Source organism: Somniosus microcephalus, chromosome 5 (genome assembly GCF_052327205.1).
Source record: "Somniosus microcephalus isolate GS21.2 chromosome 5, FLI_Smic_1.0, whole genome shotgun sequence".
NCBI lineage: Eukaryota > Metazoa > Chordata > Chondrichthyes > Squaliformes > Somniosidae > Somniosus > Somniosus microcephalus.
The window spans coordinates 201537490-201554356 of record NC_140991.1 but is presented as its reverse complement, the minus strand read 5'-3'; the positions used below and the strand labels follow the sequence as shown (position 1 = coordinate 201554356).

General features: G+C 43.8%; 1 protein-coding gene across 3 annotated transcripts in view; it reads right to left on the bottom strand.

Annotated features, from left to right (window-relative positions):
• The window catches only part of cmc1 (C-x(9)-C motif containing 1), a 135726-nt gene that overhangs the window by 31389 nt on the left and 87470 nt on the right, over nucleotides 1-16867 (bottom strand). For 2 of the 3 annotated variants that reach the window (XM_085988568.1, XM_085988570.1), the window contains exon 3: nucleotides 16290-16310. The exons of the other annotated variant lie outside the window; for it this stretch is intronic. In XM_085988568.1, coding sequence (XP_085844694.1) covers nucleotides 16290-16310 — 21 coding nt within the window. The remainder of the gene's footprint in view (nucleotides 1-16289; nucleotides 16311-16867) is intronic. 3 annotated transcript variants of the gene reach the window in all.

Here is a 16867-nt window from a genome sequence, read left to right as displayed (position 1 = left end):
GTGCTGTTAGGGAGGGAATTCCAGGATTTTGACCCAGCGACGATGAAGGATCAGCGATATACTTCCAAGTCAGGATGGTGTGTGACTTGGAGGGGAACTTGGAGGTGATGGTGTTCCCATGCGCCTGCTGCCCTTGTCCTTCTAGGTGGTAGAGGTCACGGGTTTGGGAGGTGCTGCCAAAGAAGCCTTGGCGAGTTGCTGCAGTGCATCGTGTAGATGGTACACACTGCAGTCACGGTATGCTGGTGGTGGAGGGAGTGAATGTTTAAGGTGATGGATGGGTTTCCAATCAAGCGGGCTGCTTTGTTTTGGATGGTGTATAGCTTCTTGCGTGTTGTTGGAGCTGCACTCATCCAGGCAAGTGGAGAGTATTCCATCACACTCCTTACTTGTGCCTTGTAGATGGTGGAAAGGCTTTGGGGAGTCAAGAGGTGAGACACTCGCCGCAGAATACCTAGCCTCTGACCTGTTCTTGTTGCCACAGTATTTATGTGACTGGTCCAGTTAAGTTTCTGGTCAATGGTGACCCCCAGGATGTTGATGGTGTGGGATTCGGCGATGGTAATGCCATTGAATGTCAAGGGGTGGTGGTTAGACTCTCGCTTGTTGGAGATAGTAATTGCCTGGCACTTGTGTGGTGCGAATGTTACCTGCCACTTATCAACCCAAGTCTTAACGTCGTCCAGGACCTGTTGCATGCAGGCATGGGCTGCTTCAGTATCTGAGGAGATGTGAATGGCGCTGAACACTGTGCAGTCATCAGCGAACAGCCCCATTTCTAACCTTATGTTGGAGGGAAGGTCATTGATGAAGCAGCTGAAGATGGTTGGGCCTAGGACACTGCCCTGAGGAACTCCTGCAGCGATGTCCTGGGGCTGTGATGATTGAGCTCCAACCACCACAACCATATTCCTTTGTGCTAGGTATGACTCCAGCCAGTGGAGAGTTTCCCCCCCAATTCCCATTGATTTCAGTTTTACTAAGACTCCTTAATTTACCAGTCTGATTCAATTTTCATACTCAAAAAGACAATATGGTAAAACTTTTTAATGACCTATTTAATACTGTACTGTACATATGCCAACAGTAAATTTTAAGCCTTAAATTAGCTATTATCAATGTTTTGTCACTTGTTTAACAACCAGGTTTTAATTAGATTTTTTTTCAGTAATCTGATAATTTGTTTGCTGGGAAGATGCAGCAAGACTGCAAACCAATTACCAGGATCACACACTGCATGCTAATCCAATTTAAACTCCAGCAAATTAATTGCTGCCAAACCCAAATAATAAAGAATTTTAACAAATCCTGCAGTTCCATGTCATTTACTAAATTATTCTTCCTGCTTCCTTCCTCCTTATGCTTCTCCTACCCCCATCCAAATTTACCCGAACAAGAGCGACAACTTATTTTCAGCCCCTGGCACTGAAACTGGCGGATGGAGGAGTAACGAACATTGCAGAACCATTCTGACTAAAAGGTCATCGACCTGAAACGTTTAAATCGGTTTCTATCTCCACAGATGCTACCTGATCTGTTGAGTATTTCCAGCACTTTCTGTTTTTATTTCAATGTTCCCCCTAATTTTTTGATGGGTACGCAGTCCCTTTAACGGGCTGCATGGGACCTCCAGACAGCCGCGTGGTTGGGCAGCTCAGCGAGCACTGGGGTGATGGGTGAATGGGACTTGGAGTGTTAGGATACATGCAGCAGAGTTTCAGATGAGCTCATGTTCATTGAGAGTGGAAGATGGGAGGCTGGCCAGGAGAACTTTGGAATAGTCGAGTCCGGCAAATAACATAAAAATGTAATGTTATGTATATTGTAGGACCAACACAGAATACGCTCTCATTTAAAAAATTTATTTATTACCCATCCCTACTTGCCCTTGAGAGGGTGGTAGTGAGCTGCCTTCTTGAACTGCTGCAGTCTGGGGATGGGGGGATGGGGGAAGAGGGCAAATTTGGTGCAGGTGGAAAGGGGATGGGGGTGGAAGAACATGATCCAGGCCGAAAAGAAGGCGAGAGAACGTGATCTATCTTCCCATCTGGATCACGTTCTTGCTCTCATTCCCCCCTCCTTTCGACCTGGATCACGTTCTTCCCCCCTCCCCACTATCCTCACCATGCTCCCCCCCCCGCCGACAAATTCCTGACCTTCTCTCCCCGAATTCCTGACCTTCCCCCCCCATTCGAGCTCCTGACCTTCCCACCGCCCCATGAGCTCCTGACCTTGTCTCCCCTCTGAGCTCCTCTCCCCTCCTCCGATCTCGTCGCTCTCTCTCCCCCTCCGATTTCCTTGCTCCTCTGATCTCTGTAGTGTATGTGCCTTTAAGAGCCCCATGTGTACTGTAATGCCGGTAATGGCCACTCGGGCTATATAAGCCTGTATATTGTGTTGTATCAGTTAGTTCCCCTCCAGACTTTGTTTAGTAAACACCTATGAAACCAACTCCTGTCTTCAGTGTCTCTATCAACACACAGACACAACAGTGGTGACGAATTGGAAACGGACTTACCTGCAATTCAGCAGCACCTCAAGGCGTCCTCTGGCGTCCAAAATTGAAGAAAAATCAAGAAAAAGAAAAAGCTGTGGTTTCACCAGCTAGCCAAGCTGGTGGCAGGTACTGCAATGATCCTTCCTGGGCGTCGGGCTGGGGCTCCAGCGGCTGGCTCTACAGCTAGGCCAAGCAGCAAAAGCGGAGGCAAGCAGTAACAGACGGGGAGGGAGCACTCGGGAGACGGCCGGCGCTGCAACAGGTCGGCGTTCAGACCTAGAGAGAGAGTCCGGCGGGAACGAGTCTCCAACTGTAAATAAATAAATAAAAAGAATGGAAACCGCGGGAAACAGCGTTGTCATCGGCAGCAGCGGCGGGGAAGCGCCATATCTTTTCTGCAGAAAAGAAAGACAAGCGCGGGAAGCGCCATTTTATTTCTAGGATGCCTAAGTCTGGCAATATTGATGCTTTTGATAACGAGATAGAGGATTGGACCACATATGTGGAAAGAGTGGAGGTATATTGCACCGCAAATGGAATAGAAGATGAAAAAAAAGCTTCAGTACTGCTAAATCTAATGGGCGCAAAGACATACGGGCTGTTACGAAATTTAATCACTCCAGCCAAACCAAAGGACAAGAATTTTAAAGAAATTGTTGATACCCTACATGAACACTTAAACCCAACACCGCTGCTGATAGCAGAACGATTCAAATTCTTCAAGAGAAATCAACACAAGAATGAAAGGAACGCTGATTACCTCACCGAATTAAGAAAGCTATCAAAACACTACCAATTCGGGGCAGGACTAGCAGATTATCTTCGAGACAAATTCGTCTGCGGTCTCTTAAGTGAAGGGACACAGAAAAGGCTGCTTTCTGAAAAAGATTTAACGCTGGACACGGCTTTCAGTATGGCTGTATCATACGAAGCAGCCGCAAGAGGAGCTGCAGAGATACAACAAAAGACACAGGACTTCGGCACCCATGAAATGACACAAGGTTTTGAGAGATGTTATTGCTGCGGCAGATCCACCCATGACCAGAGGGACTGCTGGTTCAAGGACAAAGCATGCAGGCAATGCGGAAAGATTGGACACATTGCACGGGTATGCCGATCTGGACAAAAAAAATCCACAGACAGGAAAAAAAAAATCAATAAAGAAAAGTACAGAAAGGTACAAATGATGACGGACAGTAGCTCCGAAGACCAGAAGAGCGATAGCGACTCCGAAAACAAGAGACTAAGCTGTCTCAAATTACATAATGTAATTGCCAAAGATGATTACCAGACCATTTGGGTTACCCTCACGATAGCAGGGTCCCCAGTTAAAATGGAGCTAGATACAGGATCAGCTCTGACCGTCATAAATCGATGGGATTACGAGCGGTTATTTCCGCATATACCTTTAAAAGACACATCCATTATCTTGAAAACGTATACGGGGCAGAAAGTATACCCCAAAGGAAAAATAAGGGTGCCTGTTGCATACAACAGCAAGGAAATACAGAAGTTGTATTTATACGTTCTACAAGATGGTGGTCCACCGCTGTTGGGACATGAATGGATCAGGAAAATACGTTTAGACTGGCACTCCATTCAGGCACTGACGGTGACCAGTAAGAAAAAAAACGATGATGACGTCATACCTGAACGATTAAAAGACATCTTGGCCAACGCCAAAGAAGTGTTTCAAGAGAAACTAGGAACCTTGAAAGGCATCACCGCCTCAATCAAAGTGGAAGATGCAGCAATTCCCAAGTTTTTTAAGGCAAGACCGGTGCCATACGCAATTCGTCCAGCAGTCGAGGCAGAGCTGGAGAATTTGGAAAAGTCAGGCGTATTATCCAAAATAGATTGGAGCGAGAGGGCAACACCCATCGTTCCAGTCATGAAGAAAGCATTGAATAATGATAAATCTGAAGAACAGAGAAAAATTCGCATCTGTGGAGACTTCAAGGTGACTGTAAACCCGGTCCTTCACACGGTACACTATCCTCTTCCGAGGATAGAAGATACTTTCGCCTCACTATCCGGAGGGAAACGTTTCACCAAAATTGACTTGGCACAGGCATATCTACAGATGGAGGTTGAAGAGGCCTCTAAAAAATATCTCACGATAAATACACACAAAGGTTTGTACCAGTACAATCGACTGGTTTTCGGAGTAGCATCCGCTCCAGCTATCTGGCAAAGAGCTATGGAGCAAGTCCTCCAAGGGATTCCGGGGACTCAATGCTACCTAGACGACATCCTTGTAACAGGAGAAAACGACAACGAGCACCTTGCCAATTTGGAGCAGGTGCTCACTAGGCTGAGAGAACGGGGCCTACGAGCAAATCGCCCCAAGTGCGAATTTTTCCAAAATCAAATATCATATTGTGGCCACATAATTATTAAGGAAGGGTTGCATAAGTCACCTGAAAAAATTGAAGCGGTCATAAAAGCCCCAGCACCTGAAAATGTTTCACAATTAAGGTCGTTCCTGGGATTAATAAATTACTATCATAAATTTTTACCGAACTTATCAACTCTTCTGCACCCTCTTAATGAACTGCTACAAACAGGAGTAATTTGGAAATGGAGCGAAGACTGTAAACGTGCCTTCCATAAATGCAAAGACTTAATCACGTCCAAAGAAGTTTGGGCTCATTACTACCCATCACTGCCAATCAGACTGGCGTGCGATGCATCCCCTTACGGCGTAGGAGCAGTATTATCGCATAAATTCCCTGATGGCTCGGAACGGCCGATATTTTGTGTCACGCTCATTGAACTCAGCTGAGCGTAACTATGCCCAAATCGACAGGGAAGCACTCAGCCTGGTATGGGGAGTGAAGAAATTCAACCATTACCTACACGGACAAAAATTTACCTTGTTGACTGACCATCAACCCCTCATCTCCATATTCAACCTTAAAAAGGGTGTTCCCATTATGACAGCGCAAAGGCTACAGAGGTGGTCCCTTTTTCTAGGGGCACACCAATACAACATAGAATACAAAGGATCAAAACAGCATGGGAATGCTGACGGGTTATCGCGCCTACCGTTGCCAACGGTAGAAGAAGCACCTACCGTAGACCCAGTGGAGATTTTCCACTCTACCATAGTCGAATGTCTACCAGTAACAAATTCTGCCATTGAAAGGGAAACTAGAAATGACCCGACTCTCTCACGAGTCTACGATTTAACAGTGAAGGGATGACCAGCACATGGCGAACCACTGTTGCCAGCATTCTTGCAAAGAAGAGAACAGCTGTCAGTGTGCCGAGGAACCTTGATGTGTGAATCCAGAGTGGTGATTCCACCCAAACTCCAGGATAAAGTTCTAAAGGAGCTTCACGAGGGGCATCTGGGTGGAGTGAAAATGAAGAACCTAGCCAGAGCGTTTGTATGGTGGCCAGGTATCGATGGAGACATCGAAGAAATGACCAAGAGCTGCCTAGGATGCCAGAAGGTCCAAAACGCTCCACCCCAAGCCCCTCTACATCCATGGGAGTGGCCCTCATCTCCCTGGCAAGGGGTACACATCGACTTTGCTGGTCCATTTATGGACTCAATGTTCTTAATCGCGGTTGATGCACACTCCAAGTGGCCGGAGGTAATAAAGATGTCCTCCACCACCACGGAAAAAACCATCACAGTATTAAGAACCATATTTGCCAGGAATGGGCTGCCGGAACAGATCTGTTCTGATAATGGACCGCAATTTGTGTCCGAAGAATTCAGGAAGTTCTTAAAAAACAATGGGGTTAAGCACTACACGTCCGCCCCATACCATCCCGCCACCAATGGATTGGCTGAAAGGTTTGTCCAGACCTTCAAGAAGGCCATAAAGGCCATGGGTAATGAAGACATAAAACTTCAGCACAAGGTGGATAACTTCTTGTTCGCATACAGGAATGCAACACATATGGTTACAAACCAAACTCCCGCCATGATGTTCTTCAATAGAAGCCTAAAATGCCGGCTGGATTTGTGGCATAGTGGTTAGCACTGTTGCCTCACAGCGCCAGGGACCCGGGTTCAAATCTGGCCTCGGGCGACTGTCTGTGTGGAGTTTGCACATTCTCCCTGTGTCTGCGTGGGTTTCCTCCGGGTGCTCCGGTTTCCTCCCACAGTCCAAAGATGTGCGGGTTAGGTTGATTTGGCTCTGATAAATTGACCCTTAGTGTTAGGGGATTAAATACGTGGGGTTACGGGGATAAGGTGGGATATGTGTCAGTGCAGGCTCGATGGGCCGAAATGGCCTCTATCTGCACTGTGGGGATTCTGTGATTCTGTGATCAGAAGGGACGTGGAGAACCGGCAATTTCAAGGCATGAATGAAAGGCCAACTAGAACCTTCCAGATAGGTCAACAAGTTTTGGCCCGGGACTACCGTACCGAGAAATGGCAGCCTGGAACTATCTGCACACGACTAGGACCGCTGATGTATACCGTGGACATCGGAGAAAGCATAATAAGGCGCCATGCTGACCAAATCATCGAGTCATCCGAAAAGGGACAACCTACACCACAACTTTATACGCCTAACGATGAAGTAGAGATACCCATATCTACCTCCGATCCGGTGATACTGGAACCCGATGAACCCGACACTGGCATTCAAGCCGAATCAGCCTTGCCAAAAGAACCTACTACACCACCAGAAACTACTACACCACCGAGGCGTTATCCGGACCGAGTCAGGAAGCCTCCAGAGAGACTGACTTATAATTAATTAACTGCAGCAATGTGTAGATTATTTTTCTTGTAACATGTAATTAATAATTACTTAAAATATTATGTAATGGTTGGCTAAAAGGGGAGGAATTGTAGTGTATGTGCCTTTAAGAGCCCCATGTGTACTGTAATGCCGGTAATGGCCACTCGGGCTATATAAGCCTGTATATTGTGTTGTATCAGTTAGTTCCCCTCCAGACTTTGTTTAGTAAACACCTATGAAACCAACTCCTGTCTTCAGTGTCTCTATCAACACACAGACACAACAATCTCCTCTCTCTCTCCCCCTCCGATCCTCTCTTCCCCCCCCCCCGCCCCCCATCCCCAATCCGATCCCCGACCTTTTCCGTGTGTAGCCGAGGCAAGTGTGGCGGTGAAGGCCTTGGCCGCCGCACCGTTTGGTACTGCGCATGCGCGACTGGATCGAGTGCGCATGCACGGTACCAAACGGGCTCGCATGCACAGAGAGAGTCAAAAGTGCGCTGCAAATAATCACTCCGTTCTTCTACCAACATTACTCACAAAAGGAAACTCAGTTCAGTAAATACACCAGAGGAAAAAGTTCTCACACTGGAATACTGATGATGAACAGGCTTCAAATCTATTGTCTCCTAGTGACATTTATTGCTAATTACAGGCCTCTTAATTACATTGTAAAATAGTGAAACTATATATATTTCTTCGAATAAATTTCCTATTCTTTATTTTAGGCCTCATCTGTAACTGACAATATTACTCACCAAAATTATGAGTAGCAACAACAACATCGGTTGAGCCATTTGATTTTTAGAAAGTCTCAAATTTGGGAGATTTAATAAAAATCCACAAATCCCTAATTTAAAATACAATATTTAACATACATGGGCCAGAAAAGTACACAATTTACATTTGTTACTTCAATTGTGTGAAATATTGAATTTATTTAACATGCAAGATAACAACTTGACGGCAGTTAATTTCCTACATGTCACGGGCACTTTAAAGATATCAAACAGTTGCAAGTAAAGTATTAACAATGGGGGAATCCTTTTCCTTTATAAGGTAAAACTTTATATTCTATTCCTTGCACTTAGAGGGGACCAGATACTCCAGCAAATGCACTTGTTTTCACATGGTTTATTACTTAGGAGGCCATTAAGAAGGCAAACGGTATGCTGGCTTTCATTACAAGAGGATTTGAGTACAGGAGTAAAGAAGGCTTACTCCAATTATATAGGGCCCTGGTGAGACCACACCTGGAGTACTCTGTACAATTTTGGTCTCCTTACCTAAGGAAGGATATACTTGCCATAGAGGGAGTGCAATGAAGGTTCACGAGATTGATTCCTGGGATGGCGGGACTGTCGTATGAGAAGAGATTGAGTAAACTAGGCCTGTATTCTCTTGAATTCAGAAGAATGAGAGGGGATCTCATTGAAACATACAAAATTATTACAGGGCTTGCTAGGGTGGAAGCTGGGAGAATGTTTCCATTGGCTGGGGAGTCTAAAACCAGGGGCCACAGCCTCAGGATGAAGGGTAGGCCATTCAGGGCTGAGGTGAGAAGAAATTTCTTCACACAGAGGGTGATGAATCTTTGGAATTCTCTACCCCAGAGGGCGGTGGAGGCTCAATCATTGGGTATATTCAAAACAGAAGTCGATAGATTTCTGACTAGTAAAGGCATCAAGGGATGTGCAGGTTAGGTTGATTTGGCTATGATAAATTGACCCTTAGTGTTAGGGGATTAAATACGTGGGGTTACGGGGATAGGGTGGGATATGTGTCGGTGCAGGCTCGATGGGCCGAAATGGCCTCTATCTGCACTGTAGATTCTGTGATTCTGTGATATGGCGATCGGGCCGGTGAATAGAGTTGAGGCAGAAGATCAGCCATGATCTCATTGAATGGCGGAGCAGGTTCGAAGGGCCGAATGGTCTACTGCTCCTATTTCTTATGTTCTTATGTACTAAGGTGATCTGACAGAATATGAAAGTGAATAAAAGTGCAACATTAAACCAAAGCTTTTATCTATTAGATCGTACTGAAACTTTGGAAATCTGGGCTGAACTACTGGAAGCTCAGGTTCCCGACTAACATTATATTAACTGCATTTCCGGTGACCCTAGATTATAGGGCTGTGCTGGTGAAAGGCTGAAGGTGTAGTGGATTTGCACGTTGACAAATAATTTAGTACTTCTCATGTAAAAGCACATCAGAGAACTTTACAAGGGGGAGAGGTGAACACCAAGCATTAAGTGAAGAAATTTAGGAGAAGACAGAAGGCACAATCAAAGAGATAGGTTTTTATAAAGTTTTTAAGGAACAGAGGGAGAGGTTTTGTGTGGCTGGAAAAGATTATCCAAATGAGGCAGAGTGGAGAGGTTTGAAAGCAAGGACCTTGAAGTTGATTCACTGGGACACAAGCGCCATTAAATTTCTATGATTCTATTATCCAATAGAGGTAGACAAGGATGGGTGTGTGGGACTTTAGGCAACAATGGGTGTGCGGGACTTTATGCAAAAGACTCTGGATTATCTTACGTCGGTGAAGGATGGAGGCTGACAAGCAGTGTATTTCAGATCCTCAAAGTTAATGAAGGCATAGTAAGGGTTTCAGCAGCAGAAGAAATGTTCCCCTTAATTTTCTTTTTTGGGTGCGTAGTCCCTTTAATGGGCTGCGCGGCCCAAAGTTTTGCGCAGGCATGAAATTTCACATTGGAAAAGCCGGTTCCGGGCTGCGCGGTACCAGCAGACAGCTGTGCAACCACGCAGCTTAGAGGGAACATTGGCCATAAGTGGACAATATTCCAGAAGTGGAAAGAGGCAGTCTTGGTGGTGGACTGAATTAAGAGGTAGAAAGCTTTTCTCAGGGTTGAACACTGCATGCCACTGAGGTGAGCCTGAATGTGTAGCCAAGAAAGTTGATGGAGTTGATGCCAGAGGCACAAGGTTGGTGGCAATAGCTTCAGCTTTTCCAGCTTTGAACTATTGACAAAACTGCGTGTCTAAGTTTAGGCATGATGATTCAGTTCTAGTATTTCATCGATTCAAACTAAAAGAATCCTTGCCTATCTATGCTCTTCAACCTAAATACATGAAATATTTAGAATGGTTTAAAAAAGAGTGACGAAAGACAGAGGTTGATTATTAGAAAATCAAAGGACTGATGGGCTCTGACAGCACTGGAGTTTCCTGGAAACAGAACAATTCTTAAATTATGCTCATACCTAGATTCAGACTCTGGGTACTGAGCATTTGCAGGCCTCAACGTTAGTTCATGTTTTGTGGAGTGGTTTCACAAGCCACAAGAGCGAAAGAATGAAGTTACAGCGGTGCAAAAAAGGCCATCACTCACTTGCTTGCTTCCTGCACGCCGGAGCTGCAGCTTCTGCTCTTATGATTGTAAATTTTAAAATGTTAAGATAACAGAGAGAATTAAAAAATCTTCACACATGGCAGCATGCGTGCAACATGTACAACATGCAGTGACACCCATGCGAAAATTCAGTTTAACGACATGACAAGAGTGGCAGCATGGGCAAACTTGGATGAACTGCAAGATTAAGTCAAACTTGAAACGAAAGAAGCATTTAGTGCTTACAGGACAAATAATAAAAATGAAAGCCAGGACAAATATAAAAAAATATAGGAACGCTACAAAAAAAATAGAAAGATTAGGGAGCATGAGAGAAAGTTAGCAAAAACAGAAAGGGCAATAAAAAGGCACATTATGACAACAACAGCTTTAGTGTAAAAAAACCAAGGCATTTCACAGACAGGTAAAAGGAAAAGGAACACTAAGCCAGGAAAGGAAGATATTCAGAGTGATGACTATAAGCTTGGCCAAGGAGATGGGTTTTGACAAAGTTTTTAAACAAAGAGAGAGAAGAGGGTTGAGGGAGGGCATTACAGACAATAAGATCAAGGCTGCAGAAGGGTCGGCCACCAATGATGGGACAAAGTGAGAGGAATGAAGTACATGCTGGAGGCAGAGGAACAATGTATTTGAGAGTGGTAGATGGCTGGTGGAGATTGCAGAGATAGAATGAGATAAGGTCATAAACAGATTTAAAAATGAGGATGAGGATTTTACAGTAAAGGGTGAAGGGTGTAGTTCAGTGGGGAGGAGAGTGACAGGTGAAAGACAGGATACATGTGGCAAAGTTTTAGACAAGTTGGAGCTTATGGAGGGTGGAAGTGGCATGAGGGGAGATAGGAGAGAAGCTAGAGAAAGACGCTAGGGCAGTGGGGAACTTTGGGGGAGGTTTGGCTTGGTGGCCAAGGGAAAGGGGGTGCAGCAGCAACAGCTGAACAGATGGTCTCAATTTTAGTGACAAAGAAGTCCATGAGCTCCTTGCATTAGTTGCTGAAGGTAATGGCGGTGGGGGCAGGGGAGAGGGATTTCAGGAGACAGCTTGTAGTGGAGAAAAGAAGCCAGGGGTTACCTTTGCATTCAGGATGATCCTGAAGTAGTGAATGGTTTTAGCAGAAGAGAGCACGGCCTGACAGTGCTTGATGTGGTCCAGCCAGATCTGCTGATGGATGGCTAAGCCAATTTTGCAGCAGATGAGTTTAGTCTATGCCCGCTGAACATGACGGAGGCCATACTTCAGGAAGAACCAGAATGGGAGAGAGTAAGAGTTCTGATGGGGACAAGGGCATCAGAGGTGGAGTGAGGCAAATGTATTGTGGAAAATGGAGGACCAAAGGCGAGACAGTTGGGAGCTTGAAAGTGCAATTGCAAGTGGCTTGGGGGAAAGTTTTTTCCAGGCGCGGACTCAGGTGGAAGTGAGGTTGGAAGGGGGAGGGGGCTGTGAGTGGAGAGGGATGCAAGGAAGTGATCAGAGATGGTCTTATCTGTGATCAAGATGATGGGAGTAGAGAGGCCTCATGCGATGGCAAGGTTGAGGGGTGGCCGTAAATGTGGGTAGGAGAGTTAATATGGAACAAGAGGGTAAGGGATGACAGGAAAATTACAGGAGGGTAAGGTGAGCTGAGATGGAGACTGAAATCACGGAAGATAAGGAGTCGACCAGTGCAGAGGGTGAAGGAGGAAAGGAGTGACGACATCTTGGTTAGAAACTCGTGGTGGAGCTTGGGGGGGGGGGGGGGGGGCGGGGTGGTAGAGATTGAGGATTTTAAAGGAGAGGCGAGAGAGGTGGATCAAGGTGAGGTGTGCTTGAAGGAGAGACAATGTCAGAGAAATTGGGGGAGAGACCAAGGTGTGATTTGATGCTAAGGACCACAACGCCCACTGCGGCGGTTCCAGTAGGTACAGGTGGTGGAATGTACAGGAAGGCTTCAATAAATGGCAAGGTGTCACCACCCATGAGCCAAGTTTCATTCAAAGACAGGATGTCAATCACAATAAGATTGTGGGTGACGAGGGCTTTGTTCGCAAGTGGATGGACATTCTCGAGGGAAATGCAGAGACAAAAGAAAGAAGACTTGCATTTATAAAGTGACTTTCATGACCTCAGGATGTCCCAAAGCGCTTTACAGCCAATGAAGTATTTTTTGAAATGTAGTAGCTGTTGTAATGTAGGAAACGTGGCAGCCAATTTGCACACAGCAAGCTCCCACAAACAGCAATATGATAATGACCAGATAATCTGTTTTTATGACGTTGAGTGAGGGCTAAATATTGGCCAGGTCACCAGGGATAACTCCCCTGCTCTTCTTCGAAATAGTGCCATGGGATCTTTTACGTCCACCTTAGAAAGCAGACAGGGCCTCGGTTTAACATTGGTTCCAAAGGACGGCATCTCTGACAGTGCAGCACTCCTTCAATACTACACCGGAGTGCCAGCCTAGATTTTTGTGCTCAAGTCTCTGGAGTGGGACTTAAACCCACAACCTTGTGACTCAGAGGCGAGAGTGCTATAACTGAGCCACGGTTGACACTCTAGATTGATTGTTGCTCCACAGGCAGAGTCCAAGACAGCAGTGGGGGTTGGGATGAGTGAGACAGGAAGAGTGGCAAGGTTAGCCTCCGGGGGCATGTTGGGTAGAAAGGTCAGCAAGAGAGGAGGATGGGGCAGTTTGGGTTGCAGTTCATAAGGAGATAGAGATGGCTGCCTCGCTGGGCACTTTGGAGAATGCCAAGAGAGGGACAGAGGGCAACTGTGGATTTATCCGAGGGGGATTCAAGCCTGGATCAGCAGCAGGAGAGTAGGAAGGCAGAGGAGTAGTGATGGATTGGGATAGGGATTAGGTGGGGCAAAGTACCCAAGAGGGGAGAAATGAAAGATGGCATGACAGAGTGACAGGAAGGGGAAGAGACAGGAGAGAAGGGCCCAGAAAGGAGCCAAGAGAGCGAAAAAAGAGATAGAGGTAATGGGCTCTGGTCTACAACGCACCCAAAATGCACACGCGAATACACACAGGGAATTTGGGTTACATAGTATGGCAGTGTTTAGAAGAGACGTATCCTAGTTATGAATGCCAATAGTTAAGGGAATATATATTCTGTAAAATTATTAGAGAGGCATTAATATATATCAGGCTGCAGAAAAACAAACATTACTTTAGCTTTAGGATGTGTTAAACAAGTCTTGAACTGTCAATATAGCAGACTCTGCTCAGAAGAAGGGCATGGGATGAAACAGGGACCAAGCATCACAGCACATAAGAGGCAAAGACAGCAAGTTTGTAAAACAAAAATGCCAATTAACATTCAAGGAAGATAAAAGTTCAATATTTAATGGTGATGTATGTATTGCACAAATGTTGCTTAAGGACCTGTATCTTTAAAGGTGTTCCCAGAATACCTCATTAAATAAAAGATAATTATAAATAAATGTATATAAAAACACAAAACTTGGTCAATGAATCTCAAAGAAGAAAACAAAATATGATTTTTTTCTTTAAATGACATATTCATACTTTACAGAACTTTCATAAAGAATATACCAACTGCCTCATCCCAAATATCAATCATCTTCATCTTGGATCGTGAATCAGTTTAATTGACCATTTTAACCCTGATTATTACTTCTTTCACAAAAGAGTCTTGCAGCTGTTGTGACTAAGTAGCCTCACAAATCTGGAAATAAACTTTTAAATCATGTTGTTCAACTTGCTAATCACAACTGCATGGGAGAAAAAAATGCTGGACGTAGCAACTTAAATTCTACATATCAAACTATAAACTACCATCTTAAAGAGCTTGAGCACACATCATTTGCACTTTCAAAATAAATTGTGTATTTCAGTACAATTAGAGAAATATGTTGGGCTGGAAGACTTCACTTATAGCAGTCTCATAAACTTAAAAACATTCTGTTTTGGTGTTGAAATCCTCCGATACTACAAAGATATATACTTCACTGAATTATGAACTCACTGGGGTTAAAACAATCCATAGTATAAAGATTACATTATAACACTTCAAAAGTATTTAGTTTGCTGTAAAGCACTTTGGGACGTCCTGAGTTTATCAAAGGTGCTATATAAATGCAAGTCTTTCTTCTTTCTTACACTTGAAATCTTATCAATAGCAGCAAATGGAGCCACATAATCAGCATTTTTTTAAAACTGCATAAAGCCATATTTTGGGTGGTTTCTGAATGTCCATACCCGACATGCCTTGAATTTTGCTTTTCCCTTCCACTGTAAACTACTGCTGTATCAAAGGCAAAGGCAGAGGCTGCCAAAGAACATGGTTGCTGTCAACAATTTATTGGCAGCCTCGCCTTGTCGACTAATACCAGCAGTGTTATGATTCTGCTCGTGGACTGATATTATGTCTCCTCTATCACTGAGAAAAGTCTGGGGTCTGGGTGAAGGCTAAAAAAAGATTGAACTCCTGCCCCACCCCTACCAATTTCACACATTGAGGGATAGGACATAATACTAGTGAATGAGTATGTCTGCTGCATTACTGATAGGGAGGGAGTACTAAATGGCTTTGCCTATCAGCCTGGCAGTAGCCACATTCATTATACAGTCATTCCCTGCTGATTAAACCACCCAATATAAATGGGGTAGTTTTATCAGAAAAGAAAGCAGATACCCTAAAAGTGCAGACACTTTTGAAAATATCTCTGTACTGTTTGGAGTGTTTGATATATATATAGCGTTACACAAGTCCTTAAAATGGCGTACCACTTTTAAACCAAATTAACAGTTATTTCAAAAATGGGGTTGCAGTATCTCAAAATGCAGTCTGTTCTCGAACTAACAACTTAATTCTTATTCCCATCAGTGACACCCGAATGCTGTGAAACCTGCAGTAATGATCCTGTCTTTTGAAAGCTGTTTATAGCAAAACCTCCACACGACAGGAGGTCCCTTTTGCTTGTTAAGTGGAACTGGACCACCTCCCCAGATTTGATTGGTGATGGAAGCACAGTTCCTACAAACAAGGCTCAAGACACAATGCATTCACTCTTCAGCTCCAGAAGGCACTGCCTGTTGGTACATAACCAAAACTGTATAGAAGCTGGTCACCCAATGAGCTTCAGATCATTAAAACATGATAAAACGGCTCCAAGCTATAAAGAAAAATAATAATCAATGTCTCCTAAAAAAAAGAGGGATGCATGCTGCAGCATATAAACACCCTGCTGCTTTAATTACTCATTTCACTTCTTCTCTATTACGGGTCTGCTTAATCCATCAGATGGTGGCTTAGGAACAATCATTGTAAAACAAGCTCATTAACAAATGGTAATCAGTAAGAGGCTAGGGGCATCTCACTGAACTATCACATGGTAGAAGAGATTTATTTTATCTATAATATATGTTTATATTTAATTAATAAACAAAATCATAACTGCTCACAATTTGAAATCTACCCAATGTCTTTTTACTCTACTGATTCATCACCAAAGTAGGAATTTTAATGATGCAAGGGGGGTGAAAACAAACTTGATACCAAATAAAAAATTCAGTTCATTCAAAATATCAAACTCTGCAATTAATTTAAATACTCATTTAACAGTAAACTGTTTCCATTTGATGCCCTATATATAAAAAACATTGACACTTCATTCACCAAAATGCAATAAATGAATAGATATTACTAGTTCATAACGTTGTCTGCATGCTTCCACTAAGTTGTGTATTTCAACATTTCCTTACCCGAGAAAGTTTGTACTGCTACTGTGAATGCAATCAAATAATGGTTAAACAAGTCAGAATTAATTTTCAGCACAATATTCCAATAGGGAGACATTAATTTAAAATGCAAACCATTTATTTGGAGATCACCTGTTAACTACTACTGTAGCCAGTTGGAGAATGAAAAACAAAGTTTTAAAATAAGAGTTTATGCTGTTGAACTCACAAGTCTCTAAATGTTAGAAGCATTGGTGAAAAGATTTAAATTAACAATAACCTTTCAACGAAGCTCCAGAATATGTTTCTATATTTTTTTTAAAGAAAAGTTTACCTGCTAATTTAAAAAGGAACTTTGCACTTACTGAAAAAACACAACTGAAAAGAATTAGTGCTGGCTCGTACAGTACTAACACATGGAAGATTATTACCTACTGCACAGCACAAGCTATTTGACATTTGCAATGCCAGTACAATCATAGCTTCTAGATTGATCAAGGTTCACTTAACATCACTGAATATCTAATACTCCAAGTCTATTAATTCTTACCTGATGAAGAATAAGAAGATATTCAAACTAAATCAGCTCTCCAGTCAAGCAG